The sequence below is a fragment of the Microcaecilia unicolor genome, chromosome 11, assembly GCF_901765095.1.
Source record: "Microcaecilia unicolor chromosome 11, aMicUni1.1, whole genome shotgun sequence".
Taxonomy (NCBI): Eukaryota; Metazoa; Chordata; class Amphibia; order Gymnophiona; family Siphonopidae; genus Microcaecilia; species Microcaecilia unicolor.
The window spans coordinates 27843021-27867058 of NC_044041.1; the positions used below are offsets into that span (position 1 = coordinate 27843021).

Consider the following 24038-nt stretch of genomic DNA (forward strand, 5'->3'; position numbering starts at 1 on the left):
TTAAACTCAGTCAAGCTAACCGCCCGTACCACGTTCTCCGGCAACGAATTCCAGAGTCTAATTACACGTTGGGTGAAGAAAAATTTTCTCCGATTCGTTTTAAATTTACCACACTGCAGCTTCAACCCATGCCCTCTAGTCCTAGTATTTTTGGATAGCGTGAACAGTCGCTTCACATCCACCCGATCCATTCCACTCATTATTTTATACACTTCTATCATATCTCCCCTCAGCCGTCTCTTCTCCAAGCTGAAAAGCCCTAGCCTTCTCAGCCTCTCTTCATAGGAAAGTCGTCCCATCCCCACTATCATTTTCGTCGCCCTTCGCTGTACCTTTTCCAATTCTACTATATCTTTTTTGAGATACGGAGACCAGTACTGAACACAATACTCCAGGTGCGGTCGCACCATGGAGCGATACAACGGCATTATAACATCCGCACACCTGGACTCCATACCCTTCCTAATAACACCCAACATTCTATTCGCTTTCCTAGCCGCAGCAGCACACTGAGCAGAAGGTTTCAGCGTATCATCGACGACGACACCCAGATCCCTTTCTTGATCCGTAACTCCTAACGTGGAACCTTGCAAGACGTAGCTACAATTCGGGTTCCTCTTACCCACATGCATCACTTTGCACTTGTCAACATTGAACTTCATCTGCCACTTGCACGCCCATTCTCCCAGTCTCGCAAGGTCCTCCTGTAATCGTTCACATTCCTCCTGCGACTTGACAACCCTGAATAACTTTGTGTCATCGGCGAATTTAATTACCTCACTAGTTATTCCCATCTCTAGGTCATTTATAAATACATTAAAAAGCAACGGACCCAGCACAGACCCCTGCGGGACCCCACTAACTACCCTCCTCCACTGAGAATACTGGCCACGCAATCCTACTCTCTGCTTCCTATCTTTCAACCAGTTCTTAATCCATAATAGTACCCTACCTCCGATTCCATGACTCTGCAATTTCTTCAGGAGTCTTTCGTGCGGCACTTTGTCAAACGCCTTCTGAAAATCCAGATATACAATATCAACCGGCTCCCCATTGTCCACATGTTTGCTTACCCCCTCAAAAAAATGCATTTGATTGGTGAGGCAAGACTTCCCTTCACTAAATCCGTGCTGACTTTGTCTCATCAGTCCATGTTTTTGTATATGCTCTGCAATTTTATTCTTAATAATAGCCTCCACCATCTTGCCCGGCACCGACGTCAGACTCACCGGTCTATAATTTCCCGGATCTCCTCTGGAACCCTTCTTAAAAATCGGAGTAACATTGGCTACCCTCCAGTCTTCCGGTATTACACTCGATTTTAGGGACAGATTGCATATTTCTAACAGTAGCTCCGCAAGTTCATTTTTTAGTTCTATTAATACTCTGGGATGAATACCATCAGGTCCCGGTGATTTACTACTCTTCAGCTTGCTGAACTGACCCATTACATCCTCCAAGGTTACAGAGAATTTGTTTAGTTTCTCCGACTCCCCCGCTTCAAATATTCTTTCCGGCACCGGTGTCCCCCCCAAATCCTCCTCGGTGAAGACCGAAGCAAAGAATTCATTTAATTTCTCCGCTACGGCTTTGTCCTCCTTGATCGCCCCTTTAACACCATTTTCGTCCAGCGGCCCAACCGACTCTTTGGCCGGTTTCCTGCTTTTAATGTATCTAAAAAAATTTTTACTATGTATTTTTGCTTCCAACGCTAATTTCTTCTCAAAGTCCTTTTTTGCCCTCCTTATCTCCGCTTTGCATTTGGCTTGGCATTCCTTATGATCTATCCTGTTACTTTCAGTTGGTTCTCTTCTCCACTTTCTGAAGGATTGTTTTTTGGCTCTAATGATTTCCTTTATCTTACTGTTTAGCCACGCCGGCTGACGTTTAGTCTTTTTTCCCTTTTTTCTAATACGTGGAATATATTTGTCCTGAACCTCCAGGATGGTGTTTTTAAACAGCATCCACGCCTGATGCAAGTTTTTTACTCCGCGAGCTGCTCCTTTCAGTCTTTTTTTCACCATTTTTCTCATTTTGTCGTAATCACCTTTTCTATAGTTAAACTCTAGCGTACTTGATTTCCTAGTTTCACTTCCTTCAATGCCAATATCAAAACCGATCATATTATGATCACTGTTATCAAGCGGCTATATAGGCTATATACAAGGCTATATAGGGACAGCAAAAATAAAAGCCAGTTAAATATGACGATTAGCACTTACATAGGAAACAGCGACGGTGACTCAACAAGGAGGAGGACTGGACAATGCTCTTAAGAATTTAGTGAACAGCTTACAGACTCGACATAAGCACATAAGCACCGCCATACTGGGAAAAGACCAAGGTTCCATCAAGCCCAGCATCCTGCCCCCGACAGTGGCCAATCCAGGCCCCAAGAACCCGGCAACTCCCCCCCCCCAAAAAAAAAAAATAATAATGTTCAATGGACTTTTCCCTCAGGAATCTGTCCAAACCCCCTTTAAATTCCGTAAGGCCAGCTGCTGTCACTACATTCTCCAGCAACGAGTTCCAGAGTCCAACTACACGCTGAGTAAAGAAAACCTTTCTCCTATTTGTTTTAAATCTACCGTGTTCTAGCTTCATCTTGTGTCCCCTGGTTCTATTATTGTTTGAAAGTGTAAACAAACGCTTCGCATCTCTCCACTCTACTCCGCTCATTATCTTGTAGACTTCTATCATATCACCCCTCAGCCGCCTTTTTTCCAAGCTGAAGAGCCCTAACCTTCTCAGCCTTTCCTCATAGGGAAGTCGTTCCATTCCCTTTTATCATTTTCGTCGCCCTTCTCTGCACCTTTTCTAATTCCTTTATATCTTTTTTGAAATGTGGCGACCAGCCTCAGTCGTGTTTCAGCCAACGGGCCTTCCTCAGGAGTCTCTTAATGCTGTTAATGGCGCACATGCATCAACTCAAGCTGGAATTGTGAGATCAGTCAATGCTGACGGCAGGTCTTAGCAGGAAGATGAAATAACCGCCGTTACTGGAATACTCGAAGAATTTTCTAACGAATCGCTGGACTGGCGCTCAAAGCATCACTGGTCCAAAAGGAGAAAACGAGTCTGTAGATTGTTCAATAAACTCTAGACCCAAGAGCATTGTCCAGTCCTCCTTTTTGAGTCACCTTCGCTGTTTCCTGTGTGACTGCAAGTCTGCAAGGGTTTTTGTTCTTCTGTGTATACATCATAATCAGCATTAATTTCAGGTCAGAATTTTCCAAAATCTGCGATACACACCAATAGCAGATTGTTTTTCCTCTTTCTACTTTCTTCTTACTTGAAGGCAAATAATACATTTGTGTCTATATGTCAAATGTTCAGCGCTGCGTGCGTCTGGTAGCGCTATATAAATGCTATTAGTAGTAGTAGTGTCATTGGTGGCAAGGATTCTTTCGGTAACTACACAATTTCAATCAAATATCTAATAAATACCTCTCGAAGCAATGTTAATGGAATCTTTGGAAAGTTAATAGCCCGAAGATTCAAGACCTTAGCCTGATTTTCCAACATTTCAATTTTAAATCTGAAAGCCAGAGCGTGAGGTTTTTCTCACGGGGACACAGCTATGTCTAAAACTGGCTCTGGCAGATGCACATTCCAAAAACTTACATATTCTAATCAATAAATAGAAAATGAAATTCCTTTTTCTACCTTGTCTGGTCATTTAATTTTCCTCATCAAGTTGGTCCCAGTCTCTGCTCTCTGCTTTCCTCGGTCTTCTCTTAACTCCCTTCCCAGGGTCTCTTGGTCCATTTGGCATTTCTTTTCTCTCCATGTCCACTATCCATCTTCCCTCTGTGTCACCATCACCTTCCCTGTGTCCCTGTTCCTATCCTCCCACCATGTTAAGCATCCCTCTTCTGTGTGTCTATATTCTTACCCTATCCAGTATCACCCTTCTGTGTCCCCATCTCCCATCATGTGTCATCATCCCTTTGTATCCCTATTCCTGCCCCCCACCTGTCTGGCATCATCCCTCTGTGTCTCTTTCCCTCCTCCCCATGTTCAGCATCTCTCCCTTTCTACCCTTAATTAATTAGATTTGTTTTATGTTTATCTTATATATTGTACACTGTTTCATTTTGCACACAAGAGAAGTGGTATAGCAATAAATGATAAACAATGCCTTCCATCCCAGGAATTCAGCAGAGGACCCTCTCTCTTTCCTGTCACCCCCCCCCCCCCCCCCCCCCTTCCACCACCACAGATCCCTTGCAGATCCTGGCATCATTTCATTCTCTCTCTCTTCCTACCCCTCCCCCCTTGTATTTCCCTCCCTTTCCCTCAAGATCCCACATCCTCTAGCTCCCCCCCCCCCCCCTTGTAGTATGGCATCTCTCGCTCCCTTCCCTCCTTCCTGCTCTTTCCCCCTTGGTTCAGCAGCATCTCTCTTCCACTTCAGCAGGTGTCACTCACTCGCTCCCTCCTACATCCTGGCCAGCTGCAGCATTGAAAGCAAGCCATCTGAGTGGTCTGCAGGGCCTTGTGCCAGGACTGGCAGAGGGAAGGCCCCCCCCCCCTCGCAGGCCCCTCACAGCCTGCTTTCAGTGCTACAGCCGGCCAGAAAGGGTGGGAGAGGGAGCAAGTGAGCGAGTGACAACTGCTGAGAAGTGGAAGAGAGATGCAGAACTGGGGGTGGGGAGGGGAGGAGCTAATGCTGGAGAAAAGATGCTTTAGTGTGGAGGAAAAGTCCATAGTCTGCTATTGAGACAGACAGACATCGGAAGCAACTGCTTTCCCTGGGATTTGTAGCATGGAATGTTGTTACTCAGATTCTGCATGGAATCCTGTCAACTCTTTAGGATTCCAGAATGCTGCTATTCTTTGGGGTTCTACATGGAATGTTGCCATGATTTGGGTTTCTGCCAGGTACTTGTGACCTGGCTTGGCCACTGTTTGGAAAACAGATACTGGGCCAGATGGACCATTGGAAAAAAGAGGGGCAAGTGTGTGTGTGTGTCACACACCAAATGCATGTGACTTGGCATGTCTGCTGCCCTCTTGACCCCTGCGCCCAGCAAAAGATATTAAAGTGAGCAAGCACAAGCCTCACTGAAGGGTCTACAAACATTGTTAACTCCTCTCTTGTGGAAGGGCAGCTGACAGCAATACTAAAAAGAGTTTCCTTGACCAGGGCAAGATTGAAAACTACCAACCAGTCTCTAACATTCCTTTCTTGGCCAAAAAAAAACCCCAAACAACTTATAGAACAGACAATCTGCATTCAACTCAACGACTGGCTAAATGAAAGAAACAGTGCATGGAACAGAGACAAGTTACTACGTCCCTTCTCAATGATCTGCACAGAAACTGTGACACAGGGTCTGCCCAGTGGCGTTCCTAGGGTGGCTGACACCCGGGGCGGGTGACCGATGCGCCCCCCCCCCAGGTGCAGCGATCCCCCCCCAATCGAAAGGACACCCCCCTGGGTGCAGCACGATTCCCCCCTCCCAACGAAAGGACACCCCCCCCTCGGGTGCGTTTTTACCTCCTGGAGGGGGGGTGCCGCACGCCTGTTGGCTTCGTTCGTTCCATGCTCCCTCTGCCCCGGAACAGGAAGTAACCTGTTCAGGGGCAGAGGGAGCACAGAACGAGCGAAGCTGGCAGGCGCGCGGCACCCCCTCAGCAGCGTGCACCCGGGGCGGACCGCCCCCACCTTGGTACGCCACTGGGTCTGCCTCAATACCAGTGTTGCTGTATTTCTCAGCAGCCTTTGACACTGTGGATCATAATATCATGCTTATGAGGCTGGCAGAAACAGGTATCAGCGGCATGGTATTTACATGGTTAAAATCCTATTTGAGGAAAAAGTTGATCAGGCTACTTCTTGTTTTTTTACTTTTTTATGAAAGCCTATTTGTCAGGCAGACAGCAACATCATTACCTTGGGCACTGGACTGTGGGGTGCCACAAGGATCTATACTGTCTCCCATTTTATTTAATATCCAACTAAGCCTCTGGCTGAGCTGCTTCAGTCAACTGGCGCAACATTCCATATCTGTGCTGATGTGCAACTACTCATGCCCACTGAACCAGATCTACCCACAGCTTTCAATAAACCGACTGCAACTCGGGCAAAAAACAACAACAAATCCTGCCTGAACCCAAGCAAAACAGATTCTTTGGGTACCGAACACAAGTGGACAAATACCCAACTTCAAAATATCTTTTAGAACCGTATAAACTCCCCCTAAAATCACAGGTCAGGAATCTTGGCAGCAAATTCAAACCTTTAAAAATGGTCTCTTATCACCTGCAGCAACTACGAAGTCTCTCTCCATATACTGAAAAGAGCGACCACAGTGGTCCATGACACAATAACGTCCATGCCACAACAACTACTGTAATACCCTGTACACCGGTCAAACCAAAAAAAGCTGGCATTAGCTCCAACTAATTCAGAATGCTGCAGCTCGACTGATAAAAAGGCTGCAAAAACCATACTGGCTACCAGTACCTTACAGGGCTAAATTTAAAATTCTTTTTCATTTTCAAGCTGCTCAGACAAAATAGGCCAGAGTACTTAAAGAATAGGTTAGCCCTTTACATGCCTTTAAGACCTCTAAGGTCCATAGGCGGTCGGTGGCCCAACTGTTTGGGGAGGCTAAAGGGGGTGGGGTTAGGGGTGGGGCTTACATCCATAATTGTCAACACACAGAAAAAAAAATAAGTACATCCCAAATGTGAAAAGTTACAAGCACCACCCTAATTAGCGAGATTGAAGGTTAGCAAGTGAAAGTTTTCTTGCAGTGTATTCGGTATATAATTTTGTCATGGTGGAGAAGAGACTGAGTCCCAAGGAAGGGCTGCTGGTTATTGACAAGAAATGCTTCTATGTGCATGTAAAAATGGATTTATATATCATAAATGACATATCATATTTTAAACTCAATTATTTCAAGCACTTACCATCACTAAATCACATACACATCTATGGAACAATTCGACAACATATCCGCCAAAATATTCTAAAATCATGTCTGATGTTATGACAAAAAAACTAAAATTAAATTAAAGTGTTTTGATGTCACTTCAGTAAGGCCAACACACAATTAGCAGCAGCGTAAGAGGCCAGCACAATGCTGTGGGCGGCAACAGTCTGGGTCAGCAGCTGGGCACCTCCCTTCTGTGAGGCAGTGGTGGTCCTTGGAATAGAAGAGAGATCATAGCTGCCTCAGGCAGTGCCTGTAAGAGGACTGAACAGGCACTGTCCTCCAGCACAGGCACTGCTTGGGGCAGCTATGATCTCCCTTCTGCTCTAATGATTGCCGCTGCTCACAGAAGGGAGGTGCATCGCTGCCAGCCCAGACTGCTGCCACCTGCAACACTGTGCTTCTGCCAATCCAGATAGCCCCCCGATCTAGGAAGGACTTTTAGATGTTGGCCAAAAGTCCAGAATCTACACAGTGGTGCCCAAAAGTCCTATCCCTCGTGAAGGCAGTATTTATAGCCCCTTAGAGAGGACAAAAAAAACTGATGGGTCAAAGTTAGGGTCCACATTAGCCAAGTTTTGGAAGGAGCTGGTGTTTGTGGCCTCCTGAAGCAAAAAGGATGGCATCATACAGAGACTGCTATGGTCCATACATACACATTTAGCTTAATTCTGGAAAAGAATCCAGAAAGTTAGCAGCTTTCAGGTATCGTAACTATGTGACTGAGGCTAGTCCACCCTGTAATTAAGCATAGTATAGGGAAGAATATAACAGAACACTGTTTTGTACATTCATTTTGCATTATATTGTATGATTAAGCTACAATGTGAACAAATTATTAAAGACCTCTACGGCCCATCTAGTCTGTGCATCTGCTTTACATAGTAACATAGTAGATGACGGCAGAAAAAGACCTGCACGGTCCATCCAGTCTGCCCAACAAGATAACTCATATTTGCTGCTTTTTGTGTATACCCTACTTTGATTTGTACCTGTGCTCTTCAGGGCACAGATCGTATAAGTCTGCCCCGCACTATCCCCGCCTCCCAACCACCAGCCCCACCTCCCAACCACCGGCTCTGGCACAGGCACAGACCATATAAGTCTGCCCAGCACTATCCTCACCTCCCCAGCCCTGCCTCCCAACCCCGGCTCTGGCACAGGCACAGACCATATAAGTCTGCCCAGCACTATCCTCACCTCCCCAGCCCTGCCTCCCAACCCCGGCTCTGGCACATTTCCTATATTACTGAGCTATGGCTATGCTTGGTTGGGAGGAGGGTATATATTAATATAAAAAAAGAAAAGTATCAAGCTGGTTGCAAATGGAGTGGTGTGCCTTCAACTGGAAACCCGCAAGCAGAGATAAGACAGAAAACCTCGAGAGATTAATGTGTTTTGAACACCCCAGAAGAGGAAAAGAAACAAGCAGAGCATAAGATTTGTCCTGTTCATACATACCCTGTGCATATCATTCTCCAAGGCCTCTACAAACAGATTTTCATTATTTTTAAGCATCCGAACAATAGCCTGCAACTGGGCAATTCGAAATTTGAAAGGCTTGGTCCTTCCTGCTATGAAGGCCCCTCGCAATTTCTTAAGTATGTCTTCACAGACGGAGTTGGACGGTTTCATCGAGGTATTTTCACCGGACACCGTTCTAGGAAGAGGAAAGTCCATTTGAAAAGAGTTCTCGATGTCTAAAAATGCTATTTTATCTTTTATCTAAAATACAGTTATTACTGATTAGATGAATTGTACACTACATTAATATCTCTGTAGTGTGATAATTCACCCTGTGTGCTCATGAACAAGATAAAAAGATTTCAGGTGACTTATGATTTTGCTTCCATCTCAAACTGGCAAGCAGGGGTATAGCCAGACTTCACCAGGAGGGGGGTCCGGAGCCCGAGGGAGGGGGCACATTTAGCCCCCCCTGGCGCCACCGACCCCCCCCCCCCCCGGCCATTACCGACCCCCTGCCCCGCTCCGCCATTGCTGACCCCCCTGCCAACTTTGATGCCCCCCCCCCCCCCGCCGTCACTGTGGACTACCTTTGCTGGCGGGGGACCCAATCCCCGCCAGCCAAGGAAATCCTCTTCTTGCTCCGAAGGCTTCGTTCTGTTTCTGACGTCCTGCACGTTGTACGTGCAGGACGTCAGAAACAGAACGAAGCCTTCGGAGCAAGAAGAGGACCTCCTCGGCTGGCGGGGATTGGGGTCCCCTGCCAGCAAAGGTAGCTCACGTCAACGGCGGGGGAGGGTTGGTGGCGGGGAGGGGAGGTCGAGAGGGTCGTCAACAGGGGGGTCCAGGGCCAAATCTACGGGGGCCCAGGCCCCCCAAGCCCCACGTAGCTACGCCATTGCTGGCAAGCTTTCTTCATGATCAATGTACAGCACCTTGGGGTCCTTTTACCACAGGGCAAGCTCAGGTGTCCCTGCGGTAAGTTTCAGGTTAGCATGTGCATACAACGCGTTAAAATTTTATTTTTACCATACAGGGGGCATGTCAGCAGAAACAGTGCAGCTGCACTGCCATGCGCTGATAAGCGCATAATTAATGCATGAGCCATTACCACCTACAAAATAACAGTAAGGGCTCATGTATTAACGGCAACATTATTGCGCGATATTAAAAAAAAGTCAGAAAAAAATCTAAACAAACACTGGTGAATTTCTAAGAAAATACAGGATATGCAAATAACTTTTTCAAAAACAAGGAGGAAAAGACTGAGGCCCAAATTTGAATATAGCCACTTAACATTGTAATCAGTCAAAAAATAAGCATCAGTCTAAAAAACCTCCGAATATTGTTTGATAGCTTTAATAATATAAAAAACTAATTCTCATCGGTAATATCTACCAAACAGATAATATGTCAAAATTAGAAATCCCACTTCACTTTGGGCGCACAGCAGCGCAGCTTTCACTGTGTGAAGATTTAAAGCACCATCCATGGCCTGGCTTATAGTCAAATGTATGGAGAGTCCAATCTTCAAGCGATAACACCCATTGTGCTCACTATGCCGTGTCGGTTCTCTCCTAAGGTCGGCTAAGGTCCTGACAGGGACCCGTTAGGCAAACGGCTTCTTCTGGAGAACCAGACGAAAAATAGCTTATGCTGCCCACCGGTTCAATCTTCAGTACCTAGTGTATGTTTAGATTTTTCTCTCATTTTTATATGGTGTATTGATCTAACCTTTTTTGTTGTTGAAACATTATTACGTGGCCATTAATTAAAAAATTAGCAATTTTTAAATTCTGCACTAAAAATGACCTTAGCGCATGAAAAAGACTCACATAAAGGACCTCACTGTAAAAGGACCGCCTTGTAAAAATTACCCAAGTACATTTTTGTCACATTCTGCTGCCAAACAGTACAATTCAAAATGCATCACAGTGGTAGTGTTTTCACAGGTCAATGTTTTTGTTTTTTTAAACTTGTTCCTGCCAATCTATTCACTCTGGCTTGGAAACAACTGCACTTGCGCATCCTGTTCTGATCTCAGTACTACAATATATTAATTCAAATTAGCTGATGATTCACCCCAGATTATCCTACGTATCGTCATCACCTTTGCACAAGTAGTCCAAATGTTAGTCCCACCTCCCTTGGATTACTGTAACGTTCTATTTCTTGGTATTGTCAATATCAGAAAAAAACTACAAGTTACACAGAATACAGCTGCAAGATTAATATACAGATTGAACAGATATACAGTGCACTCCATTTAAGTGCACATCGGATAAGCGCATGTCTGTTTAACTGCATGCCGTACTTCGGTCCTGTTTTTGGCGCCATCAATTTCTATGGGGACAAACTTCGGTTTAGCGCACCACTGGTAAGTGCAAGATTCGCTTATATGCATGGTTTTAAGACCGCTGCTCTGCAGGAAAGACTCCACATAAGCGCACGCACGGAATATGGAAGCCAATTGGCGCGTGACAAAGGGGCGGTAAATTTGAAATCTCATTGGTTAACTGCCACAGGCAGAAGAAGCCAAAGAATGTTGTTAGAGTGTACACTGGAGTCATCGTCGTGCAACTGTAAGACTAACACTGGCTGAATGAATAGAAGTTCTTAAAAAATTAGAAAACAAAGTCAAGCATCTATTGCTAAAGAATATGGTGTCAATCCGAGTCAAATTTCACGTATCTTGAAGCAGAAAGACTAGCTTCTGGAAGACTGGCAAAACAATACAAATCCACACCGGAAACGTAAACGGGCGGGAAAAGCTGAGGATGTAGAAGATGCTCTTCTTCGGTGGTTTTCTCGAGTCAGGAGCAGACAGTTTCCTGTCAGTGGTCCACTGCTTATGGAGAAAGCTAATCAGCTAACTGAAAGTCTTGGACTAACTGAGTTCAAAGCCACTGTTGGATGGTTGGAAAGATGGAAGGAGAGGAACAACATAAAATTCAGGAAACAGCATGGTGAAAAACAAGACGCTGATGACTTTGGTGCTGACCGATCTGTTCGAAAAGGCATACCCTATTGATCCAACTTAAGTGCCTGAACTCAGCAACACAACAAAACCAAAACTTGCAATGAACATTACTCTTCTTCTCTTGAGTCTCTAATGTGACTGTAACAACATCGCTCTGTATTTGTTTCATCACCGGAGGTGGCTAACACCTCACAGTACTATGTAAGCCACATTGAGCCTGCTAATAGGTGGGAAAATGTGGGGTACAAATGCAACAAATAAATAAATAAAATTAGGCTGTTTCAGTTCTTCCTACCATCTTGAACGAGTTTGCACCTCGTGACTTTTTCAACGCTGACGAAAACGGTCTCTACTGGCGAGCGATTCCGATGGAACACTTACATTCAAACAAGCCGAAACTACAGGAAGTAAAACGTCGAAGGACCGACTGATGATCCTCCTTTGCTGCAATATGGATGGGAGTGAGAAGTTGGAACCACTCGTCATTGGAAAGAGCAAACAGCCCCGTTGCTTCAAGAATGTTAAGCGACTTCCTGTGTCATACGAGGCTAACGCAAATTCATGGATGACTGGGGAAATTTGGAAGCAGTGGCTAAAGAAGTTAGACACTAGAATGCAGGCACAAAAGCGTCAGATTTTGTTGCTTTGTGATAATTGTGCTGCACACAGTGATGATGTCAGGCTGTCTAACTTCAAGGTGGTCTTCCTGCCACAAAACACTACCTCTCTGATCCAACCTATGGATCAGGGCATAATAGCCAATTTCAAACAACATTGTCGGGTTCTTGTGCTACGTCGTCTGATGAGCGTTATGGATGACCAGACTGGCAAGGATAAACATGCTGTTGAACCGGCTCATAATCTATCACTGTTGGATTCCCTACATATGCAGAAAGAAGCCTGGAATCATGTTACACAGGCAACCATTGTGAACTGCTACAAGCAGGCAAGCTTTGTTAGGGATGTGGAGAGGGACGAAACAGATGCAGCTGTTGCAAACGCGTCAGATGAACAGGCTATTGGCATCCCAGCCGGTGTTACTGGAGTTTCATCACTACATAGCTGTTGATTACTATAAACCCCCACTATGATGTCATAAGTGCTCACTTGAAGGAGCGGGCCCTGAAAATGTCACAGTGCTTTCCCCCACAGAAAAAAACTACCAGAGCCTTTGTCAAATTAAGGTAAAGGTTACAAATTAACGTTTATTAAAAAAACTAACATAAAATTATTCTAACATCCTAATTTCTTTTAATCCTTTTCTAGATTCAGTTGGGTGAATTACTAAACGGTTTCAGACCCTTAAACAACTATACTTCAACGAGGGTCTTTAATCAACTAGGCTTAAGCAGCCTTTATGTTCCTGGCAGAAATGTGCTACTACAGCTTTTCACTTTAGTATTGCTCTGCCCTGGCCCAATGTCCATGTAAAAATGCCACCAATACTGACATTTGCATTTGAAAATGAAAACTGAGTGTGCACACACACAAAAAAAATATATATTAAAAACAACTTCACCGTCTCCATCGCTTTCTTGCGGTGGGTACCATAGGTTCAGTCTCTGGATCCCCTCCTTGGATCTTTAGGGTGTCTTCAGAACCTACTAACCTTCTCAAAGAAATCAAAGAAGGAAAACCCTGACTCCCTGTGTGTGCAGCTGAATCAGTGTCTTCTTTGGCAGAAAAGCCGTGTATACTAATTCTGAAAACAAAATACAATTATTTGTCCCTGTGCTAATATCCCCAAAATCCCATAAAATCTTTTAATGCACACTAAACAGTTCACTCTCAACAATGCAGCACACAAACCTCTCTCACTTAAGAAACCATAAATTCTACTAAATAGCAAGGTTCAGGTTTTGTCAGTCTCTAAGCAGCTTCCAGCACTGCTCAGATTCTAAGCTGCCTCTGCAGCACTGAAGGTTCTATGCTGCTTCCAGCACTGCAGACCCCAACATTCTAAAGCTGCCTCAAGCTTTAAGACACTTCAGCTTCAATGCAGCACTGGGCGTTCTAAACTGTTTTTCAGCTCTGCTTTTCCCTTTCTCCCAAGAAACTCAGGAAAGGGATCAGAAATCACTTTTTTTTTTTTTATTAACACGCAGTTTTCCCTAAAGTGACTCTTCCCTGAATCAGGTCTTTAAAAGGCTCTCTTGTCTCTAAAACCAGCCTCTCAAAAAACACCAGCTTCTTTTAAAAATGAAATCATGAAATTAATGACTTTCTTTAATAATCCCCTGTCATATCCTTCAGGAGAATGTTGTTTCTCTGAAATCCCAAGCTCTTCAAACTCTTTTCAGAGCTCTGACATCAGCTGAAATAAATTTCTAGTTCACAACGTTTTGCCTCACTCCATAAGTAGAGGAGTGTGGTAGCCGTGTTATCCTCACTCCATACAAACAGAAGTTTCCTTTCTACTTTCTCACTGGAACAATAGTCTCCCAGACTACTAAAAATCCTGAAATTAGAGACCTATAACCTTTTTTCCTCTTAATTTAACCTAAAACTCAAACTGCAGCCACACTTGCCTCTGCCTCTCTTCAGGTTTTTCAACTGAACTGTTCTGATGACATCACTCATTCTACCAGGCTCTTGCATGTGAAAGTTCTAAACTCTGCACATGCCACAACTTCAAACATTGCACAAATAAACTCTAATCTCCTCTTAAGGACAGTTTCCAAGTCCTTTCTCCAAACCACAGCAGTCACTCTGCCTAGCAGTATTTATTTATTCTATTTTTCCTCGTTTACATTACGATCTACAAACAGCTGACGACAGCACTGATGTCGAGATACGCGCCTACACACAGGCAACAACGGCTGATGATGAAATGAGCAGCGAGGCACATGCTGACGAAATTCAACAACCTCCTGTCACTTTTGCAAGAGCGCTGGAGAGTCTCAACACCATGCGGGCCTATTTGGAGGCCACTGGATGTCAGTGCTATGACAAGTTTTTACCGTCTTGCAAACGTAGTCTATGGAACTCACAGACACAATAGTGTACAGAGGACTATGACTGATTACTTCAAGTAAGCCTAACGTCAGTTAACGGAGACTGTATACTGTACGTATAATAAACAGTATTGTACATATGTTTATCAGATGTCAAGCTTCTTTGGGTCACAACGGTTAAGTGCATGCTCCGGTTAACTGCATGTATTTCTTTGGTCCCAAACCCTTGCACTTTAAGCGGATTGCATGTACTAGTGTTTCAACAAACCTTATCACACTGCACAGGCTTCCCATAGCAGAAAGACTCAGGTTCAAAGCTGCTTGTTTCGTTTTTCAAATCTTACAGGGTTTGACCTCTGAACTGCTAAGACCACTTCACTACGTTTTGTCCAGTCTAACAGACAAAGAACAAGTGATGCTAGAGTCACTGTTTCAAACATCAGTTCAAAATCAGAAGACTTTCAGCCAGGGGCGTAACCAGACACCCAATTTTGGGTGGGCAAAAGAACTCCACCATGTCCCACAACTGATGTGGTCTTTCCCTCTCTCGCCTGCATGCCATATGGTCTCTCAAACATCCCCCCCCCCCCTCATACATACCTTTTAAATAGAAGATTTTCACCAGCAGCGAGCAGCAACTAATACACACTGCTCAAGTTGGTCCCACAGCCTTCCCTCTAATGCTTCCTGTTTCTGCATAGGCGGGAATACATCAGAGGGAAGGCTGTGGGGCTGCTGGAAGCAGTATGTATCAGTCGCTGCTCACTGCAGGCAAAGATCTGCGATTTACAAGGTATGCAGGAGGGCCAGTTGTTGGGAGTTTTTGGCTGGTGGGTCTTGAGGATCCCTGCCAGCCACATCATAGGTGGGTTGCTAGTGGGTGGGCCTGGGCCCACCCTTGGCTACGCCACTGCTTTCAGCTCTCTGTTCCCTGTACTTGGAGTTAAAATATGGAACTCTCTACCTATTGCCATCAGAAAAGAAAACAGCTACCTTAGCTTCAGAAGAGCCTAAAAACCTCTCTCTTCCCAAAGACTGCTTTATAACAATCTATTGAATTCCACCCCCTAGTATCATCCATTATCCTTTCCTATAATGTTTTTGGTCTCATGCATTACACCAATGGTCTCTAATTGTTCTCATACCTCACAATAACATTATCGGCTTCTGTCTCACCTAGAATGTAAACCGTACTGAACCCTGGAAAGGGGATATTAGCAGCATAGAAGAATCGAAATGATCAAAAATTTTAATCTTATTCTAAACTCAATAGGTAACTAATGTAACACCTTTAAGAACTAAAATGATAGCGGGGATGGGATGACTTCCCTATGAAGAAAGAGTAAGGAGGCTAGGGCTTTTCAGCTTGGAGAAGAGACGGCTGAGGGGAGACATGATAGAGGTATATAAAATAATGAGTGGAGTGGACCAGGTGGATGTGAAGCTTTCCAAAAATACTAGGACTAGGGGGCATGCGATGAAACGACAGTGTAGTAAATTTAAAACAAATCAAAGAAATTTTTTTTTCACCCAACGCATAAACTCGAATTCATTGCCAGAGAACGTGGTGAAGGCGGTTAGCTTGGCAGAGTTTAAAAAGGGGTTAGACGGTTTCCTAAAGGACAAGTCCATAAACCACTAATAAATGGACTTGGGAAAAATCCACAATTCCAGGAATAACATGTATAGAATGTTTGTACGTTTGGGAAGCTTGCCAGGTGCCCTTGGCCTGGATTGGCTGCTGTCGTGGACAGGATGCTGGGCTCGATGGACCTTTGGTCTTTTCCCAGTGTGGCATTACTTATGTACTTATATAACTGACTTTGCACAGCATGTGAAGGATTATGCAGTCAAGACATTTGGTTTCTCATTCGTACTTTTTGAATACTTCTATATAATATCTTACATTGAAAACATGAACTGTTTTATGTAGATCAGTGAATTAAACTCACGTTAATGCATTCTGAATTGTATTTTTAGACAGCAGAATATAAAAAGTGCACAAAAGCGTGAAGACTTGTAAAGCATCAAGTTTATTTCAGAAACTAAAAAATATGCACATCCCTCCCCCCCAATTTGAATCAAGTATTTAGGAATTGATCCCATATTCTTTTGATAAGTGAAATAATTCCAGACAGATGCTTTTTCACTAGAGTCAGGCTGTTCATAAAGACAGGCAATCGTGCATCTTACCTCCTGAGAGCTCTGAGCCAGCGAGCAGCAGGAGACGCTGATGACAGGTCCATTGCTCACACTTGCTGGAGTCCTCAGTATTTATAAGCGTGAAATAAACAAAATCCTGGATAGAAAGTGTCTTCTGATCCACACACTCAGTTACACCTCCCTGGAAAAGAAGGCAAACTATTTTATGAAGACAACACAACTATTCCACTAATGCCAGTTGAACACCACACCATGAAGACTTACATGTGTCATATGTTCCAGTTCCCTAGAGAAAGCGAATGCTACATACCTGTAGAAGGTATTCTCCGAGGACAGCAGGCTGATTGTTCTCACTGATGGGTGACGTCCACGGCAGCCCCTCCAATCGGAAACTTCACTAGCAAAGTCCTTTGCTAGCCCTCGCGCGCCCGCGCGCACCGCGCATGCGCGGCCGTCTTCCCGCCCGAAACCGGCTCGAGCCGGCCAGTCCAGTATGTAGCAAGACAATACAATTCAAGGGAAGACTCAACTCCAAAGGGGAGGCGGGCGGGTTTGTGAGAACAATCAGCCTGCTGTCCTCGGAGAATACCTTCTACAGGTATGTAGCATTCGCTTTCTCCGAGGACAAGCAGGCTGCTTGTTCTCACTGATGGGGTATCCCTAGCCCCCAGGCTCACTCAAAACAATAACATTGGTCAATTGGGCCTCGCAACGGCGAGGACATAACTGAGATTGACCTAAAAAATTTACCAACTAACTGAGAGTGTAGCCTGGAACAGAACAAACAGGGCCCTCGGGGGGTGGAGTTGGATCCTAAAGCCCAAACAGGTTCTGAAGAACTGACTGCCCGAACCGACTGTCACGTCGGGTATCCTGCTGCAGGCAGTAATGAGATGTGAATGTGTGGACAGATGACCACGTCGCAGCTTTGCAAATTTCTTCAATGGAGGCTGACTTCAAGTGGGCTACCGACGCAGCCATGGCTCTGACATTATGAGCCGTGACATGACCCTCAAGAGCCAGCCCCGCCTGGGCGTAAGTGAAGGAAATGCAATCTGCTAGCCAATTGGATATGGTGCGTTTCCCTACAGCCACTCCCCTCCTATTGGGGTCAAAAGAAACAAACAATTGGGCGGACTGTCTGGTGGGCTGTGTCCGCTCCAGGTAGAAGGCCAATGCTCTCTTGCAGTCCAATGTGTGCAGCTGACGTTCAGCAGGGCAGGAATGAGGACGGGGAAAGAATGTTGGCAAGACAATTGACTGGTTCAGATGGAACTCCGACACGACCTTTGGCAGAAACTTAGGGTGAGTGCGGAGGACTACTCTGTTGTGATGAAATTTGGTGTAAGGGGCCTGGGCTACCAGGGCCTGAAGCTCACTGACTCTACGAGCCGAAGTAACTGCCACCAAGAAAATGACCTTCCAGGTCAAGTACTTCGGAAGGCAGGAATTCAGTGGCTCAAAAGGAGGTTTCATCAGCTGGGTGAGAACGACATTGAGATCCCATGACACTGTAGGAGGCTTGACAGGGGGCTTTGACAGAAGCAAACCTCTCATGAAGCGAACAACTAAAGGCTGTCCTGAGATCGGCTTACCTTCCACTTGGTAATGGTATGCACTGATTGCACTAAGGTGAACCCTTACGGAGTTGGTCTTCAGACCAGACTCAGACAAGTGCAGAAGGTATTCAAGCAGGGTCTGTGTAGGACAAGAGCGAGGATCTAGGGCCTTGCTGTCACACCAGACGGCAAACCTCCTCCAATGAAAGAAGTAACTTCTCTTAGTGGAGTCTTTCCTGGAAGCAAGCAAGATGCGGGAGACACCCTCTGGCAGACCCAAAGAGGCAAAGTCTACGCCCTCAACATCCAGGCCGTGAGAGCCAGGGACTGGAGGTTGGGATGCAGAAGAGCCCCGTCGTCCTGCGTGATGAGGGTCGGAAAACACTCCAATCTCCACGGTTCTTCGGAGGATAACTCCAGAAGAAGAGGGAACCAGATCTGACGCGGCCAAAAGGGAGCAATCAGAATCATGGTGCCTCGGTCTTGCTTGAGTTTCAACAAAGTCTTCCCCACCAGAGGTATGGGAGGATAAGCATACAGCAGACCTTCCCCCCAATCCAGGAGGAAGGCATCCGACGCCAGTCTGCCGTGGGCCTGAAGCCTGGAACAGAACTGAGGGACCTTGTGGTTCACTTGAGATGCGAAGAGATCCACCAGGGGGGTGCCCCACGCCTGGAAGATCTGTCGCACCACACGGGAATTGAGCGACCACTCGTGAGGTTGCATAATCCTGCTCAACCTGTCGGCCAGACTGTTGTTTACGCCTGCCAGATATGTGGCTTGGAGCACCATGCCCTGACGGCGAGCCCAGAGCCACATGCTGACGGCTTCCTGACACAGGGGGCGAGATCCGGTGCCCCCCTGCTTGTTGACATAGTACATGGCAACCTGATTGTCTGTCTGAATTTGGATAATTTGGTGGGACAGCCGATCTCTGAAAGCCTTCAGAGCGTTCCAGATCGCTCGCAACTCCAGAAGATTGATCTGTAGATCGCGTTCTTGGAGGGACCAACTTCCTTGGGTGTGAAGCCCATCGACATGAGCTCCCCATCCCAGGAGAGACGCATCCGTGGTCAGCACTTTTTGTGGCTGAGGAATTTGGAAGGGACGTCCCAGAGTCAAATTGGAGCAAATCGTCCACCAAAACAGGGATTCGAGAAAACTCGTGGACAGGTGGATCACGTCCTCTAGACCCCCAGCGGCCTGATACCACTGGGAGGCTAGGGTCCATTGAGCAGATCTCATGTGAAGGCGGGCCATGGGAGTCACATGAACTGTGGAGGCCATGTGGCCCAGCAATCTCAACATCTGCCGAGCTGTGGTCTGCTGGGACGCTCGCACCCGCGAGACGAGGGACAACAAGTTGTTGGCTCTCGTCTCTGGGAGATAGGCACGAGCCGTCCGAGAATCCAGCAGGGCTCCGATGAATTCGAGTTTCTGCACTGGGAGAAGATGGGACTTTGGGTAATTTATCACAAACCCCAGAAGCTCCAGGAGGCGAATAGTCATCTGCATGGACTGCAGGGCTCCTGCCTCGGATGTGTTCTTCACCAGCCAATCGTCGAGATATGGGAACACGTGCACCCCCAGCCTGCGAAGCGCCGCTGCTACCACAGCTAGGCACTTTGTGAACACCCTGGGCGCGGAGGCGAGCCCAAAGGGTAGCACACAGTACTGGAAGTGGCGTGTGCCCAGCTGAAATCGCAGATACTGTCTGTGAGCTGGCAGTATCGGGATGTGTGTGTAGGCATCCTTCAAGTCCAGAGAGCATAGCCAATCGTTTTGCTGAATCATGGGGAGAAGGGTGCCCAGGGAAAGCATCCTGAACTTTTCTTTTACGAGATATTTGTTCAGGGCCCTTAGGTCTAGGATGGGACGCATCCCCCCTGTTTTCTTTTCCACAAGGAAGTACCTGGAATAGAATCCCAGCCCTTCTTGCCCGGATGGCACGGGCTCGACCGCATTGGCGCTGAGAAGGGCGGAGAGTTCCTCTGCAAGTACCTGCTTGTGCTGGAAGCTGTAGGACTGAGCTCCCGGAGGACAATTTGGAGGTTTTGAGGCCAAATTGAGGGTGTATCCTTGCCGGACTATTTGGAGAACCCACTGATCGGAGGTTATGAGAGGCCACCTTTGGTGAAAAGCTTTCAACCTCCCTCCGACAGGCAGGTCGCCCGGCACTGACACTTGGATGTCGGCTATGCTCTGCTGGAGCCAGTCAAAAGCTCGCCCCTTGCTTTTGCTGGGGAGCCGCGGGGCCTTGCTGAGTCGCACGCTGCTGACGAGAGCGAGCGCGCTGGGGCTTAGCCTGGGCCGCAGGCTGTCGGGAAGGAGGATTGTACCTACGCTTGCCAGAAGTATAGGGAACAGTCTTCCTTCCCCCGAAAAATCGTCTACCTGTAGAGGTAGAAGCTGAAGGCTGCCGGCGGGCGAACTTGTCGAATGCGGTGTCCCGCTGGTGGAGAGACTCTACCACCTGTTCGACTTTTTCGCCAAAAATGTTATCCGCACGGCAAGGCGAGTCCGCAATCCGCTGCTGGAGTCTATTCTCCAGGTCGGCGGCACGCAGCCATGAGAGCCTGCGCATCACCACACCTTGAGCAGCGGCCCTGGACGCAACATCAAAAGTGTCATAAACTCCTCTGGCCAGGAATTTTCTGCACGCCTTCAGCTGCCTGACCACCTCCTGAAAAGGCTTGGCTTGCTCAGGGGGAAGAGCATCAACCAAGCCCGCCAACTGCCGCACATTGTTCCGCATGTGTATGCTCGTGTAGAGCTGGTAAGACTGGATCTTGGACACGAGCATAGAGGAATGGTAGGCCTTCCTCCCAAAGGAGTCTAAGGTTCTAGCATCCTTGCCCGGGGGCGCCGAAGCATGTTCCCTAGAACTCTTAGCCTTCTTTAGGGCCAAATCCACAACTCCAGAGTCATGAGGCAACTGCGTGCGCATCAGCTCTGGGTCCCCATGGATCCGGTACTGGGACTCGATCTTCTTGGGAATGTGGGGATTAGTTAATGGCTTGGTCCAGTTCGCAAGCAATGTCTTCTTCAGGACATGGTGCAAGGGAACAGTGGACGCTTCCTTAGGTGGAGAAGGATAGTCCAGGAGCTCAAACATTTCAGCCCTGGGCTCGTCCTCCACAACCACCGGGAAGGGGATGGCCGTAGACATCTCCCGGACAAAGGAAGCGAAAGACAGACTCTCGGGAGGAGAAAGCTGTCTCTCAGGAGAGGGAGTGGGATCAGACGGAAGACCCTCAGACTCCTCGTCAGAGAAATATCTGGGATCTTCCTCTTCCTCCCACGAGGCCTCACCCTCGGTGTCAGACACAAGTTCCCGGACCTGTGTCTGCAACCTCGCCCTGCTCGACTCCGTGGAACCCCGTCCACGATGGGGGCGTCGAGAGGTAGACTCCCTTGCCCGCATCGGCGAAGCTCCCTCCGCCGACGTGGTCGGGGAGCCTTCCTGGGAGGTGGCCGCGGTCGGCACCGCACGCGGTACCGACGTCGGGGACCTCAACCTGGGCGATGGGCCAGCCGGCGCCACGCTCGACGGTACCGGAGGCGCAAGCACCGCCGGTACCGGAGGGGTAGGGCGCAACAGCTCTCCCAGAATCTCTGGGAGAACGGCCCGGAGGCTCTCGTTTAGAGTGGCTGCAGAGAAAGGCTGAGAGGTCGATGCAGGCGTCGACGTCAGTACCTGTTCCGGGCGTGGAGGCTGTTCCGGGCTGTCCAGAGTGGAGCGCATCGACACCTCTTGAACAGAGGGTGAGCGGTCCTCTCGGTGCCGATGCCTGCTGGGTGCCGAATCCCTCGGCGACCCAGAGCTCTCGGTGCCGACACGGGGAGGAGACCGGTGTCGATGCTTCTTCGATTTCTTCCGAAGCATGTCACCGGAGCTCCCCGGCACCGACGAGGAGGACGTCGAATCCATCCGTCGCTTCCTCGGGGCCGAGACTGAAGAAGGTCGATCTCGGGGGGGCTGTACCGCAGGAGCCCTCAGGGTAGGCGGAGACCCACCCGAGGGCTCACCGCCACCAGCAGGGGAATGGACAGCCCTCACCTGCACTCCACCCGATGCACCACCGTCCGACGACATCAGCAGACGAGGTCCTGGTACCACCGACGTCGATGCAGCTATCCGATGTCTCGGCGCCGATGCAGAGGCCCGATGCCTCGATGCACTCGATGCAGTGGCGGCCGAGGAAGATGGTCTGGACGCTGACGACGTCGATGCACTCGAAGATCCCGGTGCCGATGCCGACGAAGAGCCCGAGAACAACACGTTCCACTGGGCTAGTCTCGCTACCTGAGTCCGCCTTTGAAGCAGGGAACACAGACTGCAGTTCTGAGGGCGGTGCTCGGCCCCCAGACACTGAAGACACGACGAGTGTCGATCAGTGAGCGAGATAACCCGGGCGCACTGGGTGCACTTCTTGAAGCCGCTGGAAGGCTTCGATGTCATGGGCGGAAAAATCACGCCGGCGAAATCAAAAGCCAAAATGGCGAAAATTGAAGCACCAAAATTTAGAGGGAGAAAAATCTCGACCGAGGCCAAAAAGAGGCCTACCCCGACGACGAAAGAAAACTTACCGGGGCAAAAAGCTGGAAGTACGGGGAGGATTTACACGAAACCCGGCGGGGGGTTTCCGGAGCACTTCCCGACTAAGTAGAAAACTTTCCCGAAGGAAAAAAACACGCTCAAACAAATTGGACGCGCGAGGTCGACTTTCCGGGGCTCGACACGGCGAAAACACGACCGTACCGAGTGCGGACAAAAGAAGACTGGCCGGCTCGAGCCGGTTTCGGGCGGGAAGACGGCCGCGCATGCGCGGTGCGCGCGGGCGCGCGAGGGCTAGCAAAGGACTTTGCTAGTGAAGTTTCCGATTGGAGGGGCTGCCGTGGACGTCACCCATCAGTGAGAACAAGCAGCCTGCTTGTCCTCGGAGAATAAAAGCTATACAATTTTGCATGGGGACATTTAACAATATTCTCACATTTCTGAGAATGATAGAACATTTTAATTTACTTCAAAGTTAATATTTAAAGTGGTTCAGACTCTCAAATTAATTAGTATAGGATTGTCACTAAAAGGAACAGAAAGCAAATCAATGTTCCAAATCTTTTGGCAGCTTAGTATCCCCCTTCCCTCCTTTTTAACAGATGAGTATCTTATGTTGGATAGCTGCAAGTCAACCAAATTAAGAGAATAGTCCTGGCTCTATCCCATTGCACTTATAGACTTATAGAATTTCTCTCTTTCTAGTTCCCAAAGAAAACCAGGTTTTGCGGGGGGGGGGGGGGGGGGCTACAAGACCAGTCCTAACCTTAACAAACCTTCCCTTTCAACAAAGGCTGGTCTCATTAATGCCAGAGCCTATCAAATTTAGCAACAGATTACCTTTATCCGTGAAACAAGCACACACACCTCACCAGTTCAAACGTCTGTTTCACTGCACGAGTCCAGTATTTGTACTATGGCTTTTGACATCCAATAACCATGTTATAAATGACTTATTGCTTCAGATAAAAAAAATCTTAAAACAGCTTCTTCCACCTAATAGCAAGAGCTCTATGAATCCACAGTGGATTTACTGTTAATTCCAAAAAGGCGGCTTTACCCCCCCCATCTCTACCCTACTTCTAACATATTTTGGTAAAAGGGTTTTACTAATGAATAGAGGAGTGTAGACTATTTTTAAGTTTCGCAATATTTTTGCTCATAAAGCTAGTACTAATCTTGTCCATGGGTTCAAAATCACAGCATTAATCAAATAAACAAGGTTACCAAAATTAAAAATAAGAATCAACGGCGTTGAACGTACAGGAACGCTGAAATTTCCACTTCCTCAGGCTACCACAATTGAAACGACGCGCACAGCCCCAACCTCTCCCCTGCGCCTGCGCATTACATTACCTCATCTCCTCGTGGTTTGCATTATTCCCCACAAGGATCCACACGTTTCTTGGCTTC

The 24038-nt window shown here is 47.3% G+C and overlaps 1 protein-coding gene across 4 annotated transcripts in view; it reads right to left on the reverse strand.

The window, feature by feature from the left end:
- LOC115480105 (aldehyde dehydrogenase family 3 member B1-like) overlaps nucleotides 1-24038 on the reverse strand; it is a 53894-nt gene extending 29856 nt beyond the window's left edge. For 2 of the 4 annotated variants that reach the window (XM_030218577.1, XM_030218574.1), the window contains exons 1-3: nucleotides 23982-24038; nucleotides 16539-16689; nucleotides 8409-8607 (exon numbers count right to left, since the gene is read on the reverse strand). In XM_030218577.1, the coding sequence (XP_030074437.1) occupies nucleotides 8409-8607; nucleotides 16539-16591 (252 nt within the window). In that variant the 5' untranslated portion in view covers nucleotides 16592-16689; nucleotides 23982-24038. The other 2 variants (XM_030218575.1, XM_030218576.1) reach the window with 2 other exon arrangements.